Genomic DNA, 26,485 nt, shown 5'->3' with positions numbered 1-26,485 from the left:
GAAAACCAAAGTAAAACCTGTTAAGCATCTGAGTAAATCATCAATGTAAAAAATTTTCAGGAATGTTCAACATAAGGGAGTGTATTATAATGAGTAATGCAGTGAGATAGAAAAGTGCATACATGAGTACTGGAAGTCAGGTCAGGATGCCATCAGAGCGCTGCATGACATGCATACCATTAGTTGCATCATGTGTGCAAGACAGAGAAGTACAAACACACACATAGTGATGAAGAAAGAAGAAAGCTTACATTAGTGGGCGAGCACACTCGCTAGAAGGGGGGGGGGGAGTCTATGATGTACTATAGAGTACTACAGTATTATGTAATCTGTGTATTGAAGACAAATTCAAATGAAGAGCCTTTTTGTATCATCATACTGCATACATCAGAAGCAGTCTTATGCACTGGTGTGAATTCAAATGACGTATTACCAGATTTCCAACAATATACAACTTTAAAATTAATTCATTAATACAAGGTGTGGTAGTAAATCCTGGCTTATGCAGTAAAATTAATGAATCATTCAGGTTTTCTGATTGGATGAGATACACTGAAGCCAGTGACTACACATTAACTGAATTCTATATTAAGATGTTGATACAGGCAACTGTAAACAGCATGCACTTGCTAACTATGGTGGTCTGGCTGTGTTTCTTCTTCTCTTCCTTTTCCTTTTTACCGCTCCCGACTTGTAGATGTGCTTCATGATGACAAAAACCCCTTGTAGGTGCGCATGCCTGTCACATCTTGCAAGAAACTTTCTCCTTGCAGTTACATTCTCCCTTTCCTCTCAGGCCACAAGGGGGACCCTGTAACTGTCTAACTGAGCCATAACAGCTGCCTGAGTCTTACCTGCAGCTTTTAGTATATTTGAAAATAAAATAAAATACCTTGCTTTGGTGGCTCAGGTGCCCTAAGCAGCTGCTTATACCACTCATAGCTAGAAACGGCCTTGAACCTATTTACAAAGTAATTTTTTACTGTAATTGATTTACTTTTTAGTGAAAAACTATTGTAACTCAATACAATGTTAATTCTTTAAATCAGATTACAGTTACTGACTTTTAATCAAGTTAATTAAAACTGCAGTTGTCAAGACCCTTCTTAAAAAGAACAATCTAGATAAATCAATATTGAACAACTACAGACCAATTTCAAATCTTCTTTTCATAGGCAAAATCATTGAAAAGGTGGTTTTCAATCAGCTGAACAAATTCTTAATCTCGAATGGCTACTTGGACAATTTACAGTCTGGTTTCCGACCGCATCTTAGCACAGAGATGGCGCTCATAAAGATCCTAAATGATATTCGGCTAAATACTTATTCAGGCAAAATATCAGTGCTGGTATTATTAGATCTCAGTGCTGCTTTTGACACTGTTGACCACAACATTCTCCAAGACAGATTGGAAAACTAGGGCTCTCTGGGGCGGTCCTCAGCTGGTTCAGATCATATCTAGAAGGTAGGGGTTACTATGTGAACATAGGCAGCTATGAATCTGAGTGGACATCCATGACGTGTGGAGTCCCGCAAGGCTCAATTCTCGCACCACTCCTGTTCAACCTGTATATGCTCCCACTAGGCCAAATTATGAAAAAGAACCAAACTGCATACCATAGCTATGCAGATGATACCCAAATCTATCTAGCCCTATCGCCAAATGACTACAGCCCCACAGACTCTCTGTGCCAGTGCATTGATGAAATTAACAGTTGGATGTGCCAAAACATCCTTCAGTTAAACAATGACAAGACAGAGGTCAGTGTATTTGGCAACAAAGGTGAAATTCCAAAGGTGAAAACATACCTTGACTCCAAGGGCCTAAAGACAAAAAATCAAGTAAGAAATTTTGGTATCATTTTGGAGTCAGACCTTAGTTTCAGTAGTCACATCAAAGCAATAACAAAATCAGCCTACTATCATCTAAAAAATATAGCTAGAATTAGATGTTTTGTATCCAGTCAAGACTTAGAGAAACTTGGTCATGCATTCATCACAAGTAGGGTGGACTACTGCAATGGACTCCTAACCGGCCTTCCCAAAAAGACCATTCAGAATGCCGCTGCCAGTATTCTCACCCAAACCAAAAAATCAGAGCATATTACTCCAGTCTTCAGGTCTTTAAAATCAATTCTAAATGTAACTGGAAGCTAGTGTAAAGTACTATTACTCGTTTATACATCGCTCAATAGCCTAGGACCTAAATACATTTCAGAAATGCTTGTTGAATATAAACCAACAGACCTCTCAGATCATTAGGATGAAGTCAGTTAGACATACTGACGGTTCACTCAAAACAAGGTGAGACAGCGTTTAGCTAGTATGCCACCCTCAGCAGGAACCAGCTTCCAGAAGAGGTTAGATGTGCCCCAACAGTAGCCACATTCAAATCCAGACTGAAAACATCTGTTTAGCTGTGCATTTAGTGACTTAACATTGTGCTGCACTTACTTATTTCACCGAATCATTTTGCTTTTGTCTTTTTCATTTTAATTATTTTATTCTTTTTATATTATTTTTATACAACTTTTTCTCAATGTGTGTGTAAACAATTTTTGGTTATCCTGTTTGATCAGGGAAGGTTAACAATGGTTATGGATGGTGTTAACAATTTAATATTCTTTTTCTTATTCATTTAAAAAAAATATTTGATTACTTTTTATTCTTATTTCATGTTCTTAATTATTATTTTTTTTTTATGTATCTTGTATTTTCTTTAAACTTTATATGTAAAGCACTTTGAATTTCCATTGTGTATGAAATGTGCTATATAAATAAACTTGCCTTGCCTAATGCACATTAATTGGGTTACAATATTTTTATTTTAGAATTCTATGAAAAGTGTTTTAGAAAGTACTTTCGAAGAGGGATGGGGGCTGGGGGGGTGCACTAGGTAAATCCCAAGAGATGATTTTTTTTTTTTTTACTGATTTTAATTAATAATAATAATAATAAAAAAAATATTAATTGCTTTAAACAAACATTGCAATTCTGCTATGCTGGGTCTCTGTGGGTTAAAGGAATAATCCACCCAAAAATTTTAAAATTCTGAAATTTCCTCTCGTGCCATTCCAGATGTGTATGACTTTCTTTCTTCTGCAGAACAAAGATTTTTGGAAGAAAATGTCAGCTCTGAAGGTCCATACAATACAAGTGAATGGTAACCAAAACATGAAGTTCCAAAAGCACATAAAGGCAGCTTAAAAGTAATCCATGTGACTTCCATGTTCCAAATCCATGTTTTCTGAAGCGATCCAAATGGTTTTGGGTGAGAACAGACTAAAACAAAACTAATTTTTTCACTATAAATCTTGACATCAGCAGTCTCCTTGGTGATCATGATTTCAATCTCGATTACACTTCCTAGCACCATCTTAAGCTCTGCGCATGCTTCAAGCACTAGAAAGTGTAATCAAGCTGGCCAGATGTATTTCTGATAACTTTGTCACAAATTTGGCATTTTACTTGATTGTTTGTTTTAAGACATTACAGAAAGAACAGCATAATTTTCTGCAAAACTGCTTTAAAACAATGTGTAATATAAAAATGACTTATCAAAAGTAAAATCCTCCTGGCAGACTAGGAATGCCACTTTGGAAAGCAGCTGTTTTATGTGCTGAAAGGCTTGTGCGATTGCTTCACACAGATAAATGAGCGGATCAGATTTTCTAATGGCTAACGGACTACAAAAGAGTTGCGTTGATCAGTAGAGAAATTACGATCATTCAAGTCTTTTTAACATCTGAATTTTCCATTAGTGCTGTTAAGCCTTGGAATGTGTAGTAGTTTAGTGACCGAGAAAATAAAAACAGTGCGAACACGTCACATCCTTGTGCGGAGTTGATTCCCCCAAGAATTGATTCACAAAGCCTCCGAATTTAAGAATTGAGCCCAAGCGGTTAGTGAAGCAAAAGCAGCCAACAAATCCAAGTTGGACTCTATTTTACATATGTAATCCTTCAATACACTGTATTTCAGGATCCACCTCCTAAAGTTATAGGATGTTTTGATTTATTGCACATACTTCCTTTTGTGCAATTGCATATTTTTGACGAATATATCTCAGAAGCTGTTATGAAAAAGTATTTATGTACATGATGTTGTAAATGTAGCACACACTGCCATCATGTGTCTGTATGAGAGAATGAACACTTCATCCTGCAATCTAAACCAAAACACCATATTGACTTCAATACAGCGCTGTAGTACAAATACAAAAATACTATCTAAATGTACAATAAAAAGATGAAACAAAATATCTTAAAGTTCTCCTAGAGCAACATCAGCACCAACAGGTAAAAAAGGTAAAAATATTCAACATTCAACATGACCTTGAACCTAGAAATATAAACACATTATTACCATTTCTTCAGTCATGAAAATATTTATGAACACGTAGGGAAAAATGCAGACCTTGTGCAAACCAATCACCTCTGGTGTAAAAAGCACCATGGCCAAAGTTGCCGTCTCAGTTGTACAATGCTCCAAGCACCTGTCACACTCTTAACATTTGTCCAAACTGTGAAGTGACAAATGGTTCTCTATTTCCAGCTGAAAGAACAATTCAGGTCCTGTTTTCTCTACATTACTGAGAACAGAATACAAGTGGTTTTGGCGCTAACGAGATAGACGTTTTCAAGCTTCACAGCGTCTCTATAAGTGTCTTTTCTCTTGAGGTTGGAGTCCACTCTCATTCAAGAAATACACCTGCACGTTGTGTCCAAGACATCTTTTGATGCTGTAAGCTTTGTGCTGTCATACATTTTTTGCTCTCTCTCTGCATCTCAGCATTTGTCACACCGCTTGTCCATTTCATGTCCCACACGTGCCAACAGCGCCGCCCTCATGGCCGAGTCCAGAACATTCTTCTCTGCCACTTGTTCCACAATAGCTTCTGGCTTGTCCTCCTGGTTGGAATTAAAGAATTTTTCATTTTTTATTATGTTTCAACACATTGAATAGCAAAGTCATTTAGTATTCGTAAATATTAAAGGTTCACCAAGACATTTTTTGGTTTATGTTATGCTGACACCTAGCAGCACAGATGTAGCATCACTCAAAAGCAAGTTCTCAGTTACCAGTGTAATTGAAGAAATGCGCTATTCACAGTCAGCCATGATTAATTAATTCCACTAGTGAAAGCATCCAATTAAAGGGGATTTTTGAGATAAAGCAAAAATATTTGCCTGGACATATGATCACAAACATGGCAGCACACAAGGTATATTTCATTTCTTTCTGTTTCTGAACAAAATAAAAATATATACTACGTGGACCTTTAAATAGTGTCGCTTTTTAAATCTAATCAGAACACTAAAAGAACACAGTTACACATTTTTTTAAATGTATTTATTTCAATAATTTGTATAACTGTTAAGCAGGACAAGAAGTTGTTTGAAACTGGACACAAAATATTTTTAACATTACTATTCTTTTAAAACCTTATTTTTTGACATTCTTTTGAAATCTTGACTCAAATAATCATGACACCAACCACCAAAGCTACTGTATGGCTTCAGGATACTTAAATATAGTGCACAAGTCACATGGTATGGTATTTTTATGGTACTTTTATGTCCTTTTTGGAGCTTAACAGTCTGTGGTCACTTACGTGCTTTGTATGGAAAGAGGATACGAATTGGGAACAACAAAAGGGTGAGTAAATGGTGATCTATTCCTTTGTACAAACCTTGTGAACGATGAATGATGTTATGTGCCCATTGTCAGCTTGGTAGTCAAGCCAAAATAACTCTGTTCCAATGCTCTCCTGCTCTGTGCCAGAGCTGCTCTCATTCCAGTCGTCTGGCTCGGCATTCACACCAGGCTCAGATCCATCTGAAAATAGACAAGTGTCACAGCACCACATCAAACAAACTCCTATAAATACTGAACATGTCAGAAGTCCTTTGCATAATTTATTGATTAACCCTTTTGTACTGTTCATTTTAGACTCACATGTGTATTGTTTATGGTCAAATTTGAGCAAAAACAATAAACATTTTTTTATTAAAGAAACATAATATTAACTAAGTAAAAACATTAAAGTTGTCTACATTTTAAGATCCAATCTACCTATACATTTCTCAGTCACAAGATTAATTTGCATATGCAAATTACAAACACACTTCTATAAGTTGAAACGAAGAAAATATGATAATGTGTCATTTCTTGGGGGCATACTGAAAATAATGTCATGACAAAAATAACCAGTAGATGGCTGCAGAGATCCACTAATTAATTCCTCATTGTAAAAAGATGAATTTGTGCATGTGTGTGTTCTCCTTTGCAGATGTGTTATGGTCTCACCCCTTCATTTGTGTGTATTCTGCATTGTGGATGAATTATTGATTTTATCTGACAAATTCCATATAAATTGCTCTGTGTTATAGTCTCACCCATTCATTATTGTGTTTGTGTGTATGAGAGGGTGCATGTGTTTTGCATCGTGCCACGAGATCTCGCGATATTAAAACATGACGATATTTCTCGTTGAGGTGAAAAGCTGTCTCACGATATCTGCATGACGGAGTGTGAGGGTGAAATTAGCATAGAAGATGCCCCCGCCACTTTTAAATCGTTTGTGTGGCAGCATTTTAGGTACCTGGTGGAAACAATAAACGCAGAGTGACAGACAAGACACAAACAAAGACTGTGTCTCGTTTGGAAGGCTGCGTCCTCCGGAGGTCACATTTATCGGCCGCAAACGTCATCGGTAAAAAAAAAAAAATGAAACGAGACAGCCTCGGTGACGTATGCGGCCGACAAATGTGAACTCCGGAGGACACAGCCTTCCAAACGAGACATAGCCAATATGTAAGCACTGTAAGAAAATAGTGCCATACACCGCGGCTAACACAAGCACTATGCAAAGACACCTACAGAACCACCGCAGCTCTCAACTAAAATCAACCAGGTCTGAAGAGACTCATGTGAAATCATCCAGGAGAGAAGCCAGTCAGTTGAGTTTGTGGCAAAACCTTTTACAGTGCTTGCATATTGTTCCCCTTCTGTCACTCACTCGAAGTTGTGTCGATGTAGTGACACTAGTGGTCGCCCTTGGGAGCCCCAAACACCTCAGATCTTTGAGAAAAGGCCAATGAGAATTGGCGAGTAGAATTTGCATACCACTCCTCCAGACATACGGGTATAAAAGGAGCTGGCTCGCAACCACTCATTCAGATTTTTTCTTTGGAGCCGAGCGGTTGTGTGTCAGCAAGCTGTCTTCCACTACCGGTCCATTCACCTCCCAAGAAGAGTTTGCTGTTGGATATACGGCGCATTCCAGCGGCTTTTCTCTCCTTCTGCACAGATCACGCCCCTGGGTGCTTCGACAGTGCTGAGAGTTTATATTCCTGCAAAGAGTATATTTTCTTTATTAGAGCAAACACATTGACATGAACGTCTTTTTATAGATGTGTCTTTTTCAAGATGCCTTTCCGTCTTTGTGTGATTTCTGGATGCGGTCGCTATCTCTCCGGGCGCTGCCTCACGTGTCTGGGTCGTAATCACACTGAGGCAGCGTTCGTGGATGGTTCATGTTCTCATTGCGAGAATATGACCGTGGCAACGTTGCGATCGCGGCTTTTCTTCTTCCGGGGAAAGCCACTCTAGCTGCCTGCCGTGCCTTATACCTCCGGGTACGAGGCCAGCCCGAGGCGATTTGGGGGCTTCAATGTGCGCAACTCCGCCGGGTAAATCCCCGCGGACCTCCCATTCCCCAGCACGCTTGTTTGCCCCCGGCAAGTTCCGAGAGGAGACCAGCTCGCACCAGGGCCAGTTTAGTGTCCCTTTCGGAGCTCCGGAGCGGGATGAGTGCTCGATGAGTGTATTGGAGAGTGTACTGGCGATGTCAGACTCCAAGGACTCAAATGGGCTGCCACCTTCGGGTTGGCCCGCCCAGTCTGAGGCTGATGGCGAGATGACCGCCATGCTTGCTCGGGCCACCGCGTGAGTCGGGTTGGAGTGGAACCTGCCACCCTCCCCTGAGCCCTCGCTGCTAGATGATTAGTTCCTGGGTTTGGGGTGCCGCTCGGCTACGCGGCTACGCAATTCAGTCCGCCAGGCCCCGCCCCGGTTCAGCAGCGTCCGTTTCACTTCTGTGAGGGGCGAGAATGCCGCCACCTTGCGTGTGGAGCCTGTCCCTCCAGCTGAGATGAAGAAAGGGTTTTACAGCCCTTACTTCATCGTACCGAAGAAAGGCGGTGGGTTGCGGCCAATCTTGGACCTGCGAGTTCTGAACTGGGCCTTGCACAGACTCCCGTTCAAGATGCTGACGCCAAAGCACAGACCTTGCATTTCTACGGGCAGGAGTTCCCCTACAGCAAGTGTCCAGGCGCGTCGTCATTACGACAGACGCCTCCAAGCGAGGCTGCGGTGGCGTGTGCAATGGGCACACAGCCGCTGGCTCCTGGACAGCAATATTGCCTCAAAGTTGCTGGCAGTATTGCTCGCCCTGTGGAGGCTTTTGCCATTGATCCGGGGCAAGCATGTGTTGGTCCGGATGGACAACACAGCTACAGTAGCATATATAAATCACCAAGGTGGCTTACACTCGGGTCGCATGTCGCAACTCGCCCGCCGTCTTCTCCTATAGAGTCAGCGGCGACTGAGGTCGCTGCGGGCCACTCACATCTCGGGCAACCTCAACACCACAGCGGACGCGCTGTCACAACAGGTGATGCTCAGGGGAGAGTGGAGACTCCACCCCCAGGTGGTCCAGCTGATTTGAAATCGGTTCGGCAAAGCACAAGTAGACCTATTTGCCTCCCGAGAAACCTCCCACTGCCCGCTCTGGTATTCTCCAACGGGGGCCCCCCTCGGCCCAGACGTGCTGGTACACAGCTGGCCCCGGGGGCTGCGCAAGTATGTGTTCCCCCCAGTGAGCCTACTTGCACAGACCTTGTGCAAGGTCAGAGAGGACGAGGAGCAGGTCACCCTCGTGGCCCCATATTGGCCCACCCAGACTTGGTTCTCAGACCTCACGCTCCTCATGACAGCCCCTCCCTGGCGAATTCCCCTGAGGAAGGACCTTCTTTCTCAGGGACGGGGCACCATCTGGCACCCTCGCCCAGACCTCTGGAACCTCCACATCTGGCCCTTGGACGGGACGTGGAAGACCTAAGTGGCCCACCACCAGCAGTGGTAGACACGATCACTCAGTCCAGAGCTCCCTCCATGAGGCAGCTTTATACCCTGAAGTGGCGTCGGTTCGTGAATTGGTGTTCTTCCCGAGCTGAAGACACTCAGAGATGCGCAGTCGGGTCAGTGCTTTCCTTCCTGCAGGAGAGGCTGGAGGAACGACTGTCCCCCTCCACCTTGAAGGTGTATGTGGCCACCATAGCGGCACACCACGATACAGTGGACGGTAAGTCCTTAGGGAAACACGACCTGATCTTTCTGATCTGATGGTTTCTGAGAGGCGCCCGGAGGCTGAATCCTCCTAGGCCACGCCTGTTCCCCTCATTGGATCTCTCCGTGGTCCTTCTGGGCCTTCGTGGAGCCCCCTTTGAGCCGCTAGAATCAGTCGAGTTGAAAGCCCTCTCCTTGAAGATGGCCCTCCTGATTGCGCTCACCTCCATCAAGAGGGTCGGAGACCTGCAAGCATTCTCTGTCAGCGATACCTTCCTTGAGTTCGGTCCGGGTGATTCTCACGTAATCCTGAGACCCCGGCCGGGCAGTGTGCCCAAGGTGTTCCCACAACCCCCTTCAGGGATCAGGTTATGAACCTGCAAGCGCTGCCCCAGGAGGAGGCAGACCCAGCCCTGTTGTTGCGGTGTCCGGTGTGTACTTTGCGCATCTACTTGGATCGCATGCAGAGCTTTAGACGCTCTGAGCAGCTCTTTGTCTGCTTTGGCGGACAGCGGAAGGGGAATGCTGTCTCCAAACAGAGGCTTGCCCACTGGATCGTGGATGCCATCGCTATGGCATACCAGGCCCAGGCTGTGCCCGCCCCTTCGGGAATACGAGCACACTCCACAAGGAGTCTGGCATCCTTGTGGGCACTGGCCCATGACACCTCTCTAGCAGACATCTGCAGGGCAGCAGGCTGGGCGACACCCAATACCTTCGCGAGTGTTGAGTGACGCAATCACGCTTTAAGTGATGTATGTAATTCAAGAGCTAAAAGCGTCAGATCAAGCTGTCTGACGAGTCGACTGTCATCACTGCTGGTATTGCCGTTGAGAAAGGGATCCTTATGGATTTACAAACACGAGATGTTCTGCTTGACCGTGTGATTGCTTAATTTATTCAACAGGAAAGGAGGACTGATTTTCACTTCAAGTAAATTGGTAAATGCTTTTTGCATTGTTAAAACAACATCAGGAAGTGTAAATTAGGCTGCTGGAGCATTCAGTGTCGGATCAAGTTTTGAAAAGTAGTGCTACGTTCCATTCAACTCGGAAAGTCGGATTTTACAACTTCCTGCTAGGAAAAGTGCAATGCAACTTTAAGTCAGAATTACAACTTGTAGGCTCATGCAGAAATTCTCAACTCCGATTTCGCTGAGATGCAGGGGCATGATGTCACACAAACATGTCGACATTCAGGGAGCTATACAAAGTAAGTTGATAAACATTCACTTTATTAAGTAATATCGATAAATGAGTTCGTTTCCACATTACATGATATTAAAGCTTGTTTAACAAACGCCTGCAAAAACAGGTGTATAAAACATGGTAAATTATAATCTCTTTTGATAATCGTACACCTGAAGCACAAATGCTAGCACTGCAGCATTGTTTATCAGTTGGGTTGCTAGGACACATCTCTAATGAGAGTCAAACCCCTGCTAAGCTAACGGGAGCATTGCAGTTCCGAATATCGGGGAATGGAATGCATTTATGGTCGGAGAGATCAGGTAGGAATATCCCACATCCAACTTGAATGGAACGCAGCATAACCGTGTACCCTAATGAAACGAAATTTATTGCAAGCAAAATTTAAACGCAAATATTATTAGATATATTTTTCCAGGTATTATAGACCTCCTTGGTAGATTCATATGAAAAATTATGATTTTTGAATGTCTGTTCAGGAGACGTTCATTTCACAAAACAGTCATGTTGCAGTTAAAATTAGGCTTGCTTGAGCATTAATTGTCATTTCAAGTTCTGACTTTCGTGCATGGACGTGTTTTTAAAATGTCAATTGGTATTATTAGTGAGCTGCGACATAATGTATGATGCCCAAAGGCATAGGGTGTCTTATTCATTGTGAAACTGTGTTTTCTTAATGGCATGAATCACACTGAAGGCCTAGATTTGAAATCCACAGCCTGCCACTGCATCTTACATTATTGACACCTAAAGGCGAGGATGCAAAATCAGGCAAAAGTAAAGGTTTTCAGCTACTGATGTTACCATAGAAACGCACTATTTGCAGACAGCCATGACTGATTTATTCTGCGAGCAGAAGTGTCCGATAATGGGTTACTGAGATAAAGCAAGTAGTATTCGGCTAGTCATGTGATCTCAACATGACCTTACAGGGTGACCCGCTCCATGTAAAATAAAACAGCTTTTAATAGGCTACTGACTTGAGCCTTTGCCTAATCTGAGTGTACATGATTTTAAACATATTTTTCTAATGTAATAGTAATTTCTTTATGTGTACAACTTTTTAATGCGAAGAATTACTGAGTGCACCTTTAAATTCTCACTGCCACAGGGGGTTAAAACTAGCACATCCAATGAACAGAAATCAGATTCACTTTGAATCTCTTATTATTATGAAATAGTGAATGAAGCTCTTTCTACCGATGGAACTTACTCCGATTGCGTGGGTGGTACACCTGACGGTCTGGTCTTCTCGGGTGGCGAGGGGTGGTCGTGTGTCTACACCTCTGCTTCTCCTTGGCCTGTTTTACCTCTTTGTCATAATCGTCCCTTTAGAAAGTATAAAATAAATCACACTGTAATTATTTAAATATAATATAACTATTAACTTTTTAGGGTAAATTAATCGAATGAACGGTCCATACAATTTAAACATAGCACACAACTATTTCTTTTAGAACACATAGTTTCCGATGTAAAATTACCAAGAGAATAAAATTACTCTGAAGGAGTAGCACATCAAAACAAATTTTAAACTCCTATATTTCCACCTGCGATTTTCTTTAACAGTCCAGCAAGATATTACTCCTATCCTATGTAATACAAGTGGACTTCTGATACAGATTACACAATATTTAATAAGAATAAGACAGTGTTGGGTAAGTTACTCTGAAAAAGCAATTAATTATTAACTACTAATTAAATCTTCTACAGTGTAATTAGATTCCTATACTAATTACTCTGTCTGAAAAGTACTGCATTACTTATTACTTTCTAAAACCCTTATCAACCTCGACCAGATGAACAATACAAGGATAGACATGAAATTGTTTTTTTAATACTTTCAAATAAATCATATAAAATCAAATAAATTATTCATGAGCTGGCCAAAGAATTTAAGGGGGCAGCGTTAAATTAAAAAAACATACTTTTAACATTAGAGGTTACATTTCGATTTTAAATTCACTATTGTTTTATATAGAATTGTTCTATAGACTGCAATATTTAACGCGATTACATCGGAACTAATTAAATTACTGAAAATTAAGAGTAATCCCTTACTTTCCGTTTTTTACTCCAATGAAAAAGTAATTTAATTACAGTAATTAATTACTTAGTAATGCATTACACCCAACACTGGACTAAGAATCAAACAATAATATCCTGTGGGACTTTCACATCATCCCATTTAGATTCATTAGGATTCGTTTTAAATCATGAAATAATTCACACGTTCCTTTTAATTGTTTTGACTAGATATGTAATGGTTTTGCACATAAATCTGGGTGCTATAACAAACATAACGTGACGTAACGTACTAAGAAACTACTCGTTGTCTAGCACGCGACAGAACACAGGGAGCACGTGAAAGCGCGAGACCTGGCGATCTGATTCCTCCTGATGTGCTGCAGGAACCCGTGACTCATGTCCAAACGACCACCAGGCTTATATTTGACACTCTCTCCTTCATCATCATCATCATCATCACGCAAAACCTCCATGGTTCCAGCCTATATGCGAAATAATGATAAAAATAAATACATCTTAGCGCGTGTACATAAACAGTCCCTTCAAAACATCCCTCGTCATAGAAACGGCCGACGCCAAAGTCGCTGGTCATAAGAAAACACACTCCGAGTTTAATTTCGCATTATTTGCGCATTCAGCTCTGTACTCTTGGCCACCATGTTTTGTACCGGAAGTGAAGGCGGGAGTTTTGTAACGCACTGAAGGCGTGAGAGAAGTGCTGCGTTCATTCAATGCGCTGAATTCAATTCAAGTGAACTTTGTTCAAAACACAAAGCAGCTGAAATGATCGCAGGAGTGAAACGAGAAAGGGATATTGACGAAGACGACGAAGAAGAAGGTATGTTTGGGGGTGTAAATGAGTTGCTTAGCAGTGGTCTCGAGAAACACGATGCAAAGCTGCAGGCCTCTGTTTTGTGTTTACTGTGCTTAAGTACATTTAAAGGTGCTTTCAGTAATTTTTCTCTTTAAGAAATTAATTGTAATTTTGAAATACATGTATAAAATCATGACCACTCTCATGAGATAAAGAATCCAGTCAGATATCAGTAACCTTATAAAAGCTGATTATTCTGCATGGAGAGGGTCTCCACATGCGGGCTGCCATGTTATGATCACATGACCAGCCAGATATTACTCTCTTAATCTCAGTAAGCCTTGTTATTGAACACTTTCATTAATTAATTAATTAAATTAAATATGACTGACTGTAAATTGTGAATTTCTGCAATGGCATCTGCAACTGAAAACGATTACATTTATTCATTTAGCAGATGCTTTTATCCAAAGCGACTTATAAAATGAGGAAGGATACAACATAAGCAGTTCATCTTAAGGAGACAATAACACGAAAAGTGCTCCAGTACAAAGTTTCAGTAGAGCGCAGCAGTGCCCACCCACTTATTCAGCCATCTGGGTTCCAGAAGTATTTTCCCCATTCATTTTTTTTCATAGACTTTTCATAAAATACTTCATAAAAGAGTTGTAAGTCATTAATCAAACCAGCCAGCTCTGAGGTAAATCACATCATCACAAACTTTGTTTTGAGGCAAAAAAAGTATTTGAAAATCAGACAAAAAGACAAAGGTACAAGGCTGTGCACTTACCGTCTTTCACGAGGGCACGGACTACAATCCCATGAAGCATTGCGAATGATGTCATTGAATAAAAAGCGATGGGAATATATAAAAAACAATATATTTTAAGTTTATTGCAAAATGTTGTAATATGTACAAATAGATAAGTAGTTTAAGAGTGAAGGGAGACAGACTTGATTACGTCATTCACAGTGCATCATGGGAGAGGGCGGTCGCGTGCTTCGTTAGCTGTGGTCTCTGATTCGTGAAGCTTTCTCTGTTGGACTATGGGTAATGTAGTTGTTTGTCATGAATTCCACTATCGAACACGATTTTTAAACCATGATGTTGAAATAATGCAGACGGATGGCTTCAACCGAAGCATATACCATTGATGAATAACCTCAGTAGGTCTGCCTCTAAAGGTTTATAAGTTATTGTTGAAAATCAATTCGTCTATGGGAATAAATGAATGGAATTTTTACTTCCAGAACCATACTGTTGTGCTCTGTTACTATTGCATTGAATGATGCTGCATCCACACCCCTAGGTGTTATTATATGTCCAAGACGATGTTCAATTTACAACAACACTTCTGAATGCACCTTTAAAGCATATTTAGCTTATGCTTTGTTTTTAACCAAACACAAAACTACTCATCATAAAGAGTCAGTAACATCGGAAGTGCTGCATTTCAGAGTTCCTAAATTGGCAATTAACAAAGTGTAGATCTGTTAGATTGGCTGTACTTGTGCACATTTAAAAACAATAATAGCAATTGTTGAACTAAACTCTTATTTCCCATTAACGTTCTTGTAATATGCCCATCTGACCACATAAAAACCCTGTAGGTAGATGTTATTTAAGCTTTAACTTTTTAAGAAAGGTGATTGTTATCCAATGTAGCAACATTGTTACTGTTTGTGGTCAATTTGACTCTAGAGAAGTACAGTAGAACAAATCAATACACAGAACAAGCTGAAGTGCACTACAACAGTGTGTTATAAAGTCCTGTGTAGCATATATTAGTCTCACTATATGAAGTTAATGCAGAAAATGACAGAAAGGTGTAATGCAGAGATGCATATGATTATTAATACTGTATGCTGTGAATATTATGTATTGTTTGAAGTTGCAAAATCCAAAGACATTTAATGAAATGTATCAGAGGTCTGTTTATTATTGTAGAACTGAAATAATATATTATGTTTTATTAATTATTTTCAAGTGCATTTTCTTCTTGTCATGATTTGTGCAGGATAACAGTTTTGATAATGTCCTCTTGTATTTGCTTCATTTCAGAGGTGCAGGTAAAAATTGGCCGTTCTCAGGGTTGTGAAGACCGAAGAAGCCGGCATTGTCCATACCTGGACACAATCAACAGGTTAAATAAATATTACTGAGAATGTCTTTCTTATTGTAACTACTTCTGCTGTAACAACTGCTCTTCTCATTTCTTTAGGAGTGTTTTGGATTTCGACTTTGAGAAGCTGTGTTCAATCTCTCTCTCCCACATTAACGTCTACGCCTGTCTCATCTGTGGGAAATATTTCCAAGGTAAGTTTGGCAGAACCAGTCAGTTTAACCTTGTTTAGGATGCAAGATTTAAGAGAAGACAAATTATTTTCACAAGAAAGCAGTTTAAACGAATGGCCCATGTCCATTTCAGATTATACCAAAGCAGTTTGTTTTTCAGTTCCGATCTGTAGGACTATTTATTCACACTGTCAAACTGCAAGTGGTGCAATCCAGACAGCGTAGTAAATATCTCTACATTGACTGCCATGGTAACGTGTCAGCAGATCGCCAAGAGTATTTCTACAACAACACCGCTGTCAGCATGGAAAATAAATATATTGGATATGAATAAACAAATACAGATATGGTTTAAATCGGGTGTGTAAAAGTTGTGACATGTCAATTCAAGCATGCTACTTCTGCTAATGTTTTGCTTTGTTTGTTTTCGTCTGCTTTTCAGGTCGAGGTCAGAAGTCTCACGCGTACATCCACAGTGTTCAGTTTACACACCATGTTTTCCTGAATCTTCACACACTCAAGTTCTACTGCTTGCCGGACAATTATGAGATCATTGACTCCTCATTAGAGGATATTACGGTGAGCGCAGAGATCCTCTGATATGAGGAGTCTTTAATCACTTGGTCAATAATGTCAGTAATCAATAAACTGTCATTGTCAGTGTTCTTTTAGTGCAACTTCTCACCCAGAGAATTTTGTAGTGATAGACCGATATACAGTATATCAGCCAGGCCGATTAATCTGCCCGGGCAAAGGATGTTATATGTCCAGTTAGTCTTTTTCTGGTTTGTGCATTTCTGATTCACTTTTTCTTATGCATTTTTTTGTTTTAGTATGTGCTGAAACCCACATTCACCAAACAGCACATCTCTGGATTGGATAAGCAGGGAAAACTGTACAGAGCCTACGATGGCACAACATATCTGCCTGGAATTGTGGGGCTCAATAATATCAAGGCCAATGATTATGCTAATGTAGTACTGCAGGTAAGATGTGCAGACAGTTATAATTGGAATTTCTTTAAAATGTGCAACTAGCTGTGCCAATTATCTGAACTAAATAGAAAGGCAAAATGGATCAAATTATCTTCTTGCTTTGGCTAAAATAATTAAATTATACATTCAACGCATCTTAAGCCATTTCAAAAAGCACTTAAAAACCACAAACTATTTTATCCATTCTAGTGTATTTTTAAATATTACTTTTTTTACAAGATTATTCATTTTTTAATTACTAGTTATTTTTTACATTATTATTTATATTTAAAATATTTATTAATATTTATTTGATTTTAGTTTAAGGTTTATTGCTAGAAAAAAAGTCTAACTTTAAAGATTGAAAACAATTGGCAGAATTTAAAATAAAAAAATAAAAATAAAAACCCTGTTTAGACCTTTAAAAATGTAAGCAGATGCTGTGAATATACAAATCTGCAATATTTTTACCTTAAAGGTAACCTTGTCTTTGAAAGCAAAATTGTGTAATTTCTGCGCTCATTAGCGTCACCAACAGAAAATTAAACATTGTTTTCAAACAGCTTTTTCAAAGCTTCAGTTTTCAAGAAAATCAACCGTTAACTGTTTTAATTATAGTTGCCTCTGCATAAAAATCTAGGATAAGAGAAATTACTTTAACTAGGGCTAACATTTTTCTGTGATTAATCGTGATTAATCACTATTAAATTATGGGACATGATACATTACAACAAACATTTAAAATCATCATAAATATATTTACTATACACTTTGTCTCAGAGAACTTGCAAAAAATTGGTTAGTCATCATTAGGGCCCTAGCACCTAAGGTATGACAACCCTATTGTTCTTCTAGGCGTTTATTATTTTTTTTCCCAAATGAATCGCATTTTTGAGGGCCTAAACGTACTCGAAAACTCATGAAACTTTGCACACGCATCAGAAGTGACGAAAATTTACATCTGATATGGGTTTCAGAATTAGGTGTGGCAAAATGGATCGATAGCGCCACCTACAAACATTCAACGATGTGCGCTTTACGCTACGTTTCACCTACACGTATGAAAATCGGTACACTTGTATAACATGCCAATACCTACAAAAAAGTCTCTAGGACCCATGCCCTAAACTCAAAAGGAAGTCAGCCATTTAGATTTTTCCTCTTCAATTTTTGCTCTGTTTTTGCCATTTCCAGGCCTCGTACATTAACGAACTCCTCCTAGAGATTTCATCAGATCTACTTCATATTTGGTTATTCTAATCTAAAGGCCTTGGTGAAGCTAAATTGCGAAGATTTTGAGATTTTACTGCACGGCGTGGCCATGACGGTCTGACAAATTCAATGTTTCGCCATGAAACAGGAAGTTGTTATGACTCATACATACAATGTCCAATCTGCCCCAAACTTCACATGTTTGATAATAGTCCCAGCCTGAATATATCTACGTGCCAATATTCAGTTATAGTCATAGCGCCACCTACTGGCAACAGCCAATTCCAGGTCTTGTACTTTAACAAACTCCTCCCAGAGATTTAATCAGATCAACATTATATTTAGTCAGTCTTAATCTAAAGGCCTTGGTGATGTTAAATTGTGAAGCTTTTGAGTTTTCGTTGAAGGGCGTGTCCGTGGTGGCCTGACAAATTTTGATATGAAACAAGTCACATTTTTGAGGCCTAAACATGCTCGAAAACTCATGAAACTTTTCACACAGCTCAAAAGTGGGGAAAATTTACATCTGATACTGGTTTTAGAATTAATTGTGGCAAAACGGCTCGATAGCGCCACCTACAAAATTTCAACGAAGCAGCCCACATGCCACGTTTCACCTACACGTAAGAAAATAGGTAGGCATATGTAACATGTCAACACGTACAAAAAAGTTTCTTAGAACCATATCCTAACCCCAACAGGAAGTCAGCCATTGTGATTTTTCTCTTAAATTTTTGCTCAGTTTTTGCCATTTCCAGGCCTCGTACTTTAACGAACTCCTCCTAGAGATTAAATCAGATCAACATCATATTCGGTCAGTCCAATCTAAAGACCATAGCGATGCGAAATTGCGAAGCTTTTGAGTTTTCTTTGAACGGTGTGTCCGGCCTGACAAAGTTCGATGTTTCGCCATGAAACAGGAAGTTGTTATAACTCAAACATAAAATGTCCAATCTGCTCCAAACTTTACATGTTTTATAAGAGTCCCGGCCTGAACACTTCTGTATGCCAATAGTCAGTTATAGTCGTAGCGCCACCTACTGGCAACAGGAAATGACATGTTTTACACTGTGATACACTCTTGTTTTACACTGTGATACACTCTTAACAACATTTAAGTGCTAAAAAATGTTAACATTGGAGTGACATTCCCCTGGCACAGCAGCCCCAACGTGCACCAGGGTGCGAGGGCCCGTTCATCGCTGCTTGCAGCTTTAATTTATTTTATTTATTTAATGTTAAAATGTTCGCTTCTATTTTTTTGGGAGGGGGGTGGCGGCGGCTGATAGTTAATTAGACACATTTTTACAGGTATTAATCTTTGATACAAGTATATGTATACATGCCATAAAATCAGTGGACATGCTGTAATTAAAAGTTGGGCAAAATCCTCTGGCGTTTTCCAGTGAGCATTTTTCTTCTTCTTTTTTTTTTAAATAGGATCAATTTGGGCAGATTTAATTAATATAAAACTTTATTGGTAAGAGAAACTAAAGTGTACATAGCCAATGCATTATTAGACACTATACATACAGATATAAAACAATGAATGCTGAAGTTTAATTTGCTGAAATTTGAAATCACAAAACTATCATTTTCTCTGGTTGCTATTCAGTCTTTACAAGTATACCTGCGGCAGCTTGCTGAATGGCCAGGTAATTCAGTCTCTATCACATATGCACAGGATCTCTCTCGGGCAGTTTCGCTTTTGATACTGGTTCATACGGCAGTAGTTGTGCATTTACAGGTGACGCGAAGAGATTCAGCAGCTTGCCCGTATATCTCGGAAGTAGGGCTGCCCCCTGGTAGTCGACCAAATGTTAGTCAATGAGAAGAGTCTTGGTCGACCAAGTTTTGATTGGTCGGTTGGTCACAGGAAAAAAAACTCTACAGGAAACCGACGAACTTACCGCTGGTTGGACACTAGGTGGTACTATTTAGTAATTTTCATTAAGCAGGGTTAGGGTTAAGCCAACACAAAGCAAGACACCTTGATTTAAAACTTTGAACTTTTTTATTTATTGTAACTAAAAGTTCAAATGAAACTGGAAAAAAAAAGAAGTGCATTTAAAATGTGTGTTTTTGAAAGATGGCTTTACAACAGTTCTGAAGGACAACATTTCTCTGGCAAAGAACCTGCTTCATCTGTGCATTCTCTACCGGTCGGGTATTTCGTTGTCCGGGAAAGTACATCATGTGTGTGAATAAAATGTAATAGTAATTTAATAGATTAATGGGAAAACTAGCCAAATATTGTCTTGACATCATCAAAGGCATCAGCTATTGGCGATTACTCTGACCATCATCGATTCCCGAGACCATCAGCTGTTGGCACAACACTAATGTGCATTTCTCTATAAATTAACTAAATGTTCAGACAGTCTCCTTGCTGGTTTTGCAAACACATTTAGAATCATTACCGCTTTTGCCGGTGTCGCTGTGGCTCGCTTCGTGCGTGCGCTTGTAAAATGTTTGTTTTAAAGGCTCATTATTACAGTTTACTATTTCTCTGAAATGCAGAACAGTGTTAGCAATGTTACTTATAACATTCTCAACCCTGGAACTCAAACCATTTTCTGATGCCCCCCCAAAAAATATATTAAGTAATTAAATTAATATCATAAACGTGTGACTAGTCGACTAATGGCTTAAATTAACCACTACTAGTCGACTTGGAAAATATTTGGTCGGGGGCAGCCCTACTCGGAAGCCTGGTTCACCGCTTGCAGTTGAAGTCTTCATTCTCTGTACAGTAAATCCGCTCCCGTGTTTATTGTGCTCTGGACATGCATTGCACGTAATGAATAAGCATGTGCTGCTCCACACAATCAGTTTCTGTGCGAAGATGTGGAGTCGAGTCGAGAGCGAGTACCTCCTGAAAATGTGTGTGTGTGTGTGTGTGTATATATATATATGCCAATTTTAGCCACAGAAAATGGGGAAAAACATTGGTGGCAGTTCGCCCATTTTGCAAAAGTGTTCCTGGCAGGCAGCAGATGCCCTAACCAGAGTCTGGCTGAGTAGCCCTAATTTTAACATTTAAAAAGTTACACACGTTAGCTTTAAATCTAGAACTAATAGCACTCATTTCACATCCAGCTTTGGTCAGTCTCATACCGTGTGTTCTCTTCTTTTCCGAAGGCGCTGTCAAATGTGCCGCCTCTAAGAAACTACTTCCTTGAGGAGGAGAACTACCGAGGAATTCGTCGGCCTCCAGGTGACATCATGTTCCTGCTGGTGCAACGCTTTGGCGAGCTCATGCGCAAGCTTTGGAACCCGCGCAACTTCAAAGCTCATGTTTCGCCGCACGAAATGTTGCAGGCTGTTGTGTTGTGCAGTAAGAAGAACTTTCAGATCACCAAGCAAGGTATAACACTTCAGGCCCGTCCTTACCAAAGCAGGGTTTTTAATGAGATTTTTGTAAACAAGTTTGACTTTTTTGTTCAGAATGGAATACTAGCTGACTGCTTACAGAGTACTGTGCAGTATATACTGAATAATTCCTACTATTTTTTTGTAGTATGTGAAACAGTATGCAACAATAAACATATGCTACTTTGTAATGAGATCAAGTGAAAACATTGGATGTTTCATTTAGCAAGTGGTGTCCAGTTTCTCATCTCGGAAGCAAGTACAGCTATTTTTCATTTTTAATCAATGTTCGATCCAATATCGCTTCTGGTTCAATCATCATTCTTAAAATGGAATCTTTTTGAAATTTAATTTATATTGTGGAATTCAGTGTCCCAAGCAGTGTGCTTTGGCAAACTGTGAATTTTTGACAAATCTGAGAATTTTGTAAGTATACAGAAAATCTGTGCAGTAGGGCTGGGAATTGCCAGAGACCTCCTGATTAGATATTACAATGATATTTCCTAGCCGATTCGATATGTACTGCGATTTGATGTTTTGATATAAAAACTTAACTCCTTTTTCTCAGAAAGAAATGTCTATTGAAGAACAGTTGTGTCTGAAATGACAATTGTTTTCAATATGTAAAATATAATTTGCAGGTAAAAGGTAGGGATGTGCAAATTTTAAAACTACCTGTCAACCAGTCAGTGCATTCTCTGAGCTAGGCGACTAGTTAGTGCAAAGGAACCCTTGTATAAGGCTGCATTATGTCCATTTGTATTCAACAAATATAGGTATACAATATATCATTTTAACTTATTAAACTAATTTAGTTATTTTAGAATATAAAATATAATGTATATTACCATAGGCTATTAACATACAAATGGAGGCTAAAGAGTAAACTTGTTCAAGAACCATTTCTGGGGCTGTACTGAATTATGACACACACCACCTGTAGTCCCAATGTCATTGCATTTTATTTGCATATGCTATCCTGAGATAGTCTGAGATCCTATGCAGCATTCTCATAGACAACACTATTTTTACAAACTGCTCCCAGATGACTTGACAGAGGGAAAAAAAGTGAGAACTCACAATTTGCGCATTCTGCGAGACGCGGTCGCGCTGCGTGTGTTGGCACCAAAGCGCAAATGAACTTCTGAACAAAAAAGCAAATCAGACAATTCCCTATGCACTTTTAAGTCCTCGTGGTCGTGTAGTGATTCGCCTCAGTCCGGATGGCTGAGGATGAATCCCAGCAGCCTCCGCGTCTGAGACCGCCAACCCGTGCATCTTATCGCGTGGCTTGTTGAGCGCGTTGCCACGGAGACATAGCATGTGTGGAGGCTTCACACCATCCTCCGCGGCATCCACGCTCAACTCACCACGCGCCCCACCGAGAACGAACCACATTATAGCGACCACGAGGAGGTTACCCTATGTGACTCTACCCTCCCTAACAACTGGGCCAATTTGGTTGCTTAGGAGACCTGGCTGGAGTCACTCAACACGCCCTGGGATGCTAGCGAACTTCAGGGGTGGTAGCCAGCGTCTTGTACCACTGAGCTACCCAGGCCCCCCTAGTTTACAGCATTTAACAGTTTGATAAGCCTTTTTACAGCTAAACTGTTTATTAAAGCAGTGTCAGACAGAATCTGCGGAATGACTCCTGACAAATACTCTCCACAACACCTCTCAAATAAACTTGGATTAAGCATAATAACAGAAACGTTGATCACAGCAGAGGATTTTGACGTCCTACAGTAAACAAACGGTTCTTTGATGGCTGTAGCAGAGGTGCATTAAAGGACTAAACGTAAAGAATTAAAGAGACAAAACTTCTCAGAGAGAAAACCTTTTACATGGAACTCTGCACAAATATAGCTTCCTATTATCTAGTATTAATGATTGTAGCATCGAAAATCTATTTTTCATCAGGGAGAAGATTTTAAATCGTGTGGATCAAGAATCGCGATTTGTAACAGATTCGATTTTTCCCCCAGCCCTACTGTGCAGTATACTGTACATACTGCATGTTAAAGTAGTAGTATGAGTAGTATGCCTTTTTGTCACATGCTCTTTTTGTTATTTTCTGAAAGCAGGAGGGTTGGGGAGTTTGCACTTTTTAACCAGATACTATGTGCTCTTTTTCCTCTAGGGGATGCTGTAGACTTTCTCTCCTGGTTCCTGAATGCATTGCATGGTGCCCTTGGTGGTACTAAGAAGAAATCATGTGAGTTTCCTTGTGTTTATTGTCCTTTGTGGAGTAGGCATGTGTGTTTGTGATTTTTGAAACCTGCTAGGTCAGCTTTGTATTTGACAAGATTGCAGAGGGAAATCAGCTTTTGATATTTTTCAACAGAGGTGAAAAGTAATCTGAGTTGATATTTTCCCCCTCTGCAGCTATTGTCTCAAAGGTGTTTCAGGGGTCTATGCGAATTTTCTCGAAGAAACTTCCACATCCAGATTTGGTAAGTGACTGGACCGTTAAGTTGTACTGGTATTTTTAAATAAAGAATGTACAGTATACAATAAAAAAAGCTTTTATACATCAAAATATAATTTACTGATAAACATGAATCCAGCTATGAGATTGTTGTGTATCAGTTTTTAAAAAGAGGACAAAAGAATTTCAAGTTCAATTAGGCAAATGTTTATTGTTTTACATACATTTAAATGTTAAACATATTCAATTTAATCTCAGAAGTTAATGTTAGCTTTGGCAGCCCTAGTAAATCAAGTACATCCTTGTTTCCCACAGCCTGCAGAAGAGAAAGAAGCCCTTCTCTTGAAGGAGGAGTACCAGGAAGAGATGTCCGAGTCCACCTTCCTGTACCTGACCCTGGACCTGCCCACCGCTCCTCTTTATAAAGATGAAAAAGAGCAGCTGATCATTCCTCAGGTTCCTCTCTTCAACATCCTGGCCAAATTCAACGGAAACACTGAGAAGGTGTGCACTAACATCCTGCTTACTGTTCTTTGCAAATTGGTTTGAATAGTACAGTTTTATTGGGTTTTGATGAGAACAGCGTGTTTTTTTTTTTTTTTTTTTAAATTTGATATGTCTAAATTCGATATATCGTCACATCCCATCCCTTGTTTTGGGGGAGAACAGACCAATATGTAACTCCTTTTGTGCTATAAATCTTGACATCAGCAGTCTCCTTGGCGATCATGATTTCAAGCTCGATTACACTTCCTAGTGCAATCTAGCGCTCTGCGCATAAAGTGTAATCAAACTTAAAATCATGATCGCTAAGGTGACTGCTGATGTCAAGATTTATAGCACAAAAGGAGTTACATATTGGTCTGTTCTCCCCCAGAATGGATTAAATCACTTTAAAAGACAGATTAAACCACTGGAGTCATATGGATTACTTTTATGCTGCCTCAAAGTTTTGGTCACCATTCACTGAAAATGATTGGTCACCAAAGCTGAAAGCAATTGAGTAAAGATGTTTTTTCAGCATTAGCTCATCTTCTAGGAAGAGGATTCAAAAATGTTGAGGACTTTCTCCATCATACCTATTTGTAATAGTTTGTACTGTCTAATTAAATGAAAATAACTCTCTTTTTGCCACAGGAATACAAGACATACAAAGAGAACTTTCTAAAAAGGTTCCAGCTCACCAAGCTTCCCCCGTATCTTATCTTCTGCATCAAACGATTCACGAAGAACAACTTCTTTGTCGAAAAGAACCCAACCATTGTCAACTTTCCCATCACGTACGTTCTTCCCTGTTTCCTTTCCTATTTGATGTTTCTGTATTTTGTTCTCAAGAACAATATGCACAGGTTAAATCAACATGAAATTATTTCAGGCATGCTTACCAAGTCTTTGTATAAAGCGATTTCGCAATATTGACATTCTCTGTATTGCAATGGAAATTCTTAATGTAAAAACATTTGATCCACAAAAGGAATGTTGATTTGCGCGAGTACCTCACAGAAGAGGCACAAGCTACTGAGAAGATCACAACTTATGACCTGGTGGCAAATGTTGTTCACGATGGCAAACCATCCGAAGGTTCATATAGAATTCATGTTCTGCATCATGTAAGTACCAACATTTATTCTGTTGTAGACGGCAGCATCATTATTGGAATGGTTGGCATAATATTATAAGTTAAAAATGTGGTGGTGTTTGACAGGGTACAGGGAAGTGGTATGAACTTCAGGACCTGCAGGTGATTGATATCCTTCCGCAGATGATCACACTTTCAGAAGCATACATACAGGTTTGCATCTTGTTACTTTCATTATCATTTAACCTTGTCATTCAACGCATGATGAAGTTGGTGTTAAAACAGAAATGCACATGAAATTGTACAATGGGTTGAGAACAAAAATACAATTTTTGGCCTTTGTTGGTAGAACCTTGACTCAACTTTGATCAGCTGTTGTTGTTGTAGTTTTCCTCTTAGTTTAGCATTTTAAAATGTTGGTCATGCAGAAACAATAGCAATAACACCCCTATTTCAACTGCCTCACAGAATTTAGCTAGAAAATGTTCCAAAACAGCTTTGTCCATGGATAATGCACATTTATCTTATATAGTAAAAATTGTTTATGATTGCTATTATTAAATTATGTTTATGCGCATTACATCAGCCATTGGCCAGTTCACTGTCTGTATGTTAGATTGGCCAGTGAAAAATCTTGTGGATCAACGTGGCTTTAAAAATGATGGCTACATAGTTTTGAAAGTATGTGGAGTAGTATTACAATAGAATCGTGTCAGTATCAGTATCCAGCCTTATTTCATCGAAATATTTCTTTTTGCAGATTTGGAAGAGACAAGATAAAGAAGATGGTGCGAAAAGCCATACAGGGGCATAAGACACTCAAGACTTCAGCATCGCAAAATGTAGGATGTATCACTCCTGTATTGGATTCAGTCCTGAACTCTTGAGTACTCTGCACTAGAACCCATCTCAGCTTCAAGAACACAGTAATGAAGTGAAAAAGATGCAATGAGAAAAGACTTGGACTGAAATCTGCTTCCAGATGCGTCTATTTCATGTTATTCTGTGCTGATGTATCTGCAGTTCATCGTAATGTCTGTATTCTTCAGGAAAGTCACAATTTAAATTCCGGAAAATTGCTTTAGTTTGGCTGTGGTTGTAATATGAAATTTTTATTAAACTTTCAAGACTACATACAGTGTGTCAATAATTCAGCTCTCCAAAAAACAAGGATTGAGATGAAAATGCTAGTCTCGAAAATTACAAATAGCATTTGTTGT

At 39.6% G+C, this 26,485-nt stretch overlaps 2 protein-coding genes across 3 annotated transcripts; one reads left to right on the top strand and one right to left on the bottom strand.

The window, feature by feature from the left end:
• Positions 1-2,937: 2,937 nt before the first annotated feature.
• LOC127437443 (UPF0561 protein C2orf68 homolog) lies at positions 2,938-13,085 on the bottom strand. Its single transcript, XM_051692362.1, has 4 exons — positions 12,939-13,085; positions 11,773-11,888; positions 5,693-5,838; positions 2,938-4,910 (listed from the first exon to the last, which is right to left on the bottom strand). The coding sequence occupies exons 1-4, from the start codon at positions 13,058-13,060 to the stop codon at positions 4,788-4,790; spliced, it is 507 nt and encodes a 168-aa protein (XP_051548322.1). The 5' UTR covers positions 13,061-13,085; the 3' UTR covers positions 2,938-4,787.
• A 192-nt stretch (positions 13,086-13,277) lies between these two features.
• On the top strand, positions 13,278-26,399 carry LOC127437243 (U4/U6.U5 tri-snRNP-associated protein 2). 2 transcript variants are annotated; one of them, XM_051692070.1, is made up of 13 exons: positions 13,278-13,425; positions 15,464-15,545; positions 15,624-15,718; positions 16,140-16,276; positions 16,531-16,683; positions 21,025-21,250; positions 23,399-23,473; positions 23,644-23,711; positions 24,002-24,190; positions 24,824-24,966; positions 25,161-25,296; positions 25,392-25,478; positions 26,026-26,399. In XM_051692070.1, the coding sequence occupies exons 1-13, from the start codon at positions 13,371-13,373 to the stop codon at positions 26,077-26,079; spliced, it is 1,500 nt and encodes a 499-aa protein (XP_051548030.1). In that variant the 5' UTR covers positions 13,278-13,370; the 3' UTR covers positions 26,080-26,399. The 2 variants fall into 2 exon arrangements, with proteins under 2 accessions (XP_051548030.1, XP_051548025.1); XM_051692065.1 differs by having other exon boundaries at positions 25,392-26,399.
• Positions 26,400-26,485: the final 86 nt, after the last annotated feature.

The sequence above is a fragment of the Myxocyprinus asiaticus genome, chromosome 4 (genome assembly GCF_019703515.2).
Source record: "Myxocyprinus asiaticus isolate MX2 ecotype Aquarium Trade chromosome 4, UBuf_Myxa_2, whole genome shotgun sequence".
Classification (NCBI taxonomy): domain Eukaryota; kingdom Metazoa; phylum Chordata; class Actinopteri; order Cypriniformes; family Catostomidae; genus Myxocyprinus; species Myxocyprinus asiaticus.
This window is presented reverse-complemented; position numbering and strand designations above follow the sequence as displayed.

Bases quoted from the DNA above. Each gene is read 5' to 3' on its own strand.
- LOC127437243 (XM_051692065.1), top strand. From the start codon at position 13,371: ATGATCGCAGGAGTGAAACGAGAAAGGGATATTGACGAAGACGACGAA. The intron at 16,277-16,530 runs GTGAGCGCAGAG...TTTTTGTTTTAG, and splicing joins CCTCATTAGAGGATATTACG to TATGTGCTGAAACCCACATT. The intron at 24,967-25,160 runs GTACGTTCTTCC...GATCCACAAAAG, and splicing joins ATTGTCAACTTTCCCATCAC to GAATGTTGATTTGCGCGAGT.
- LOC127437443 (XM_051692362.1), bottom strand. From the start codon at position 13,060: ATGGAGGTTTTGCGTGATGATGATGATGATGATGAAGGAGAGAGTGTC. The intron at 5,839-11,772 runs GTAAGTTCCATC...GTCTATTTTCAG, and splicing joins GTACCACCCACGCAATCGGA to ATGGATCTGAGCCTGGTGTG. The intron at 4,911-5,692 runs GTTTGTACAAAG...AATTCCAACCAG, and splicing joins CATCATTCATCGTTCACAAG to GAGGACAAGCCAGAAGCTAT.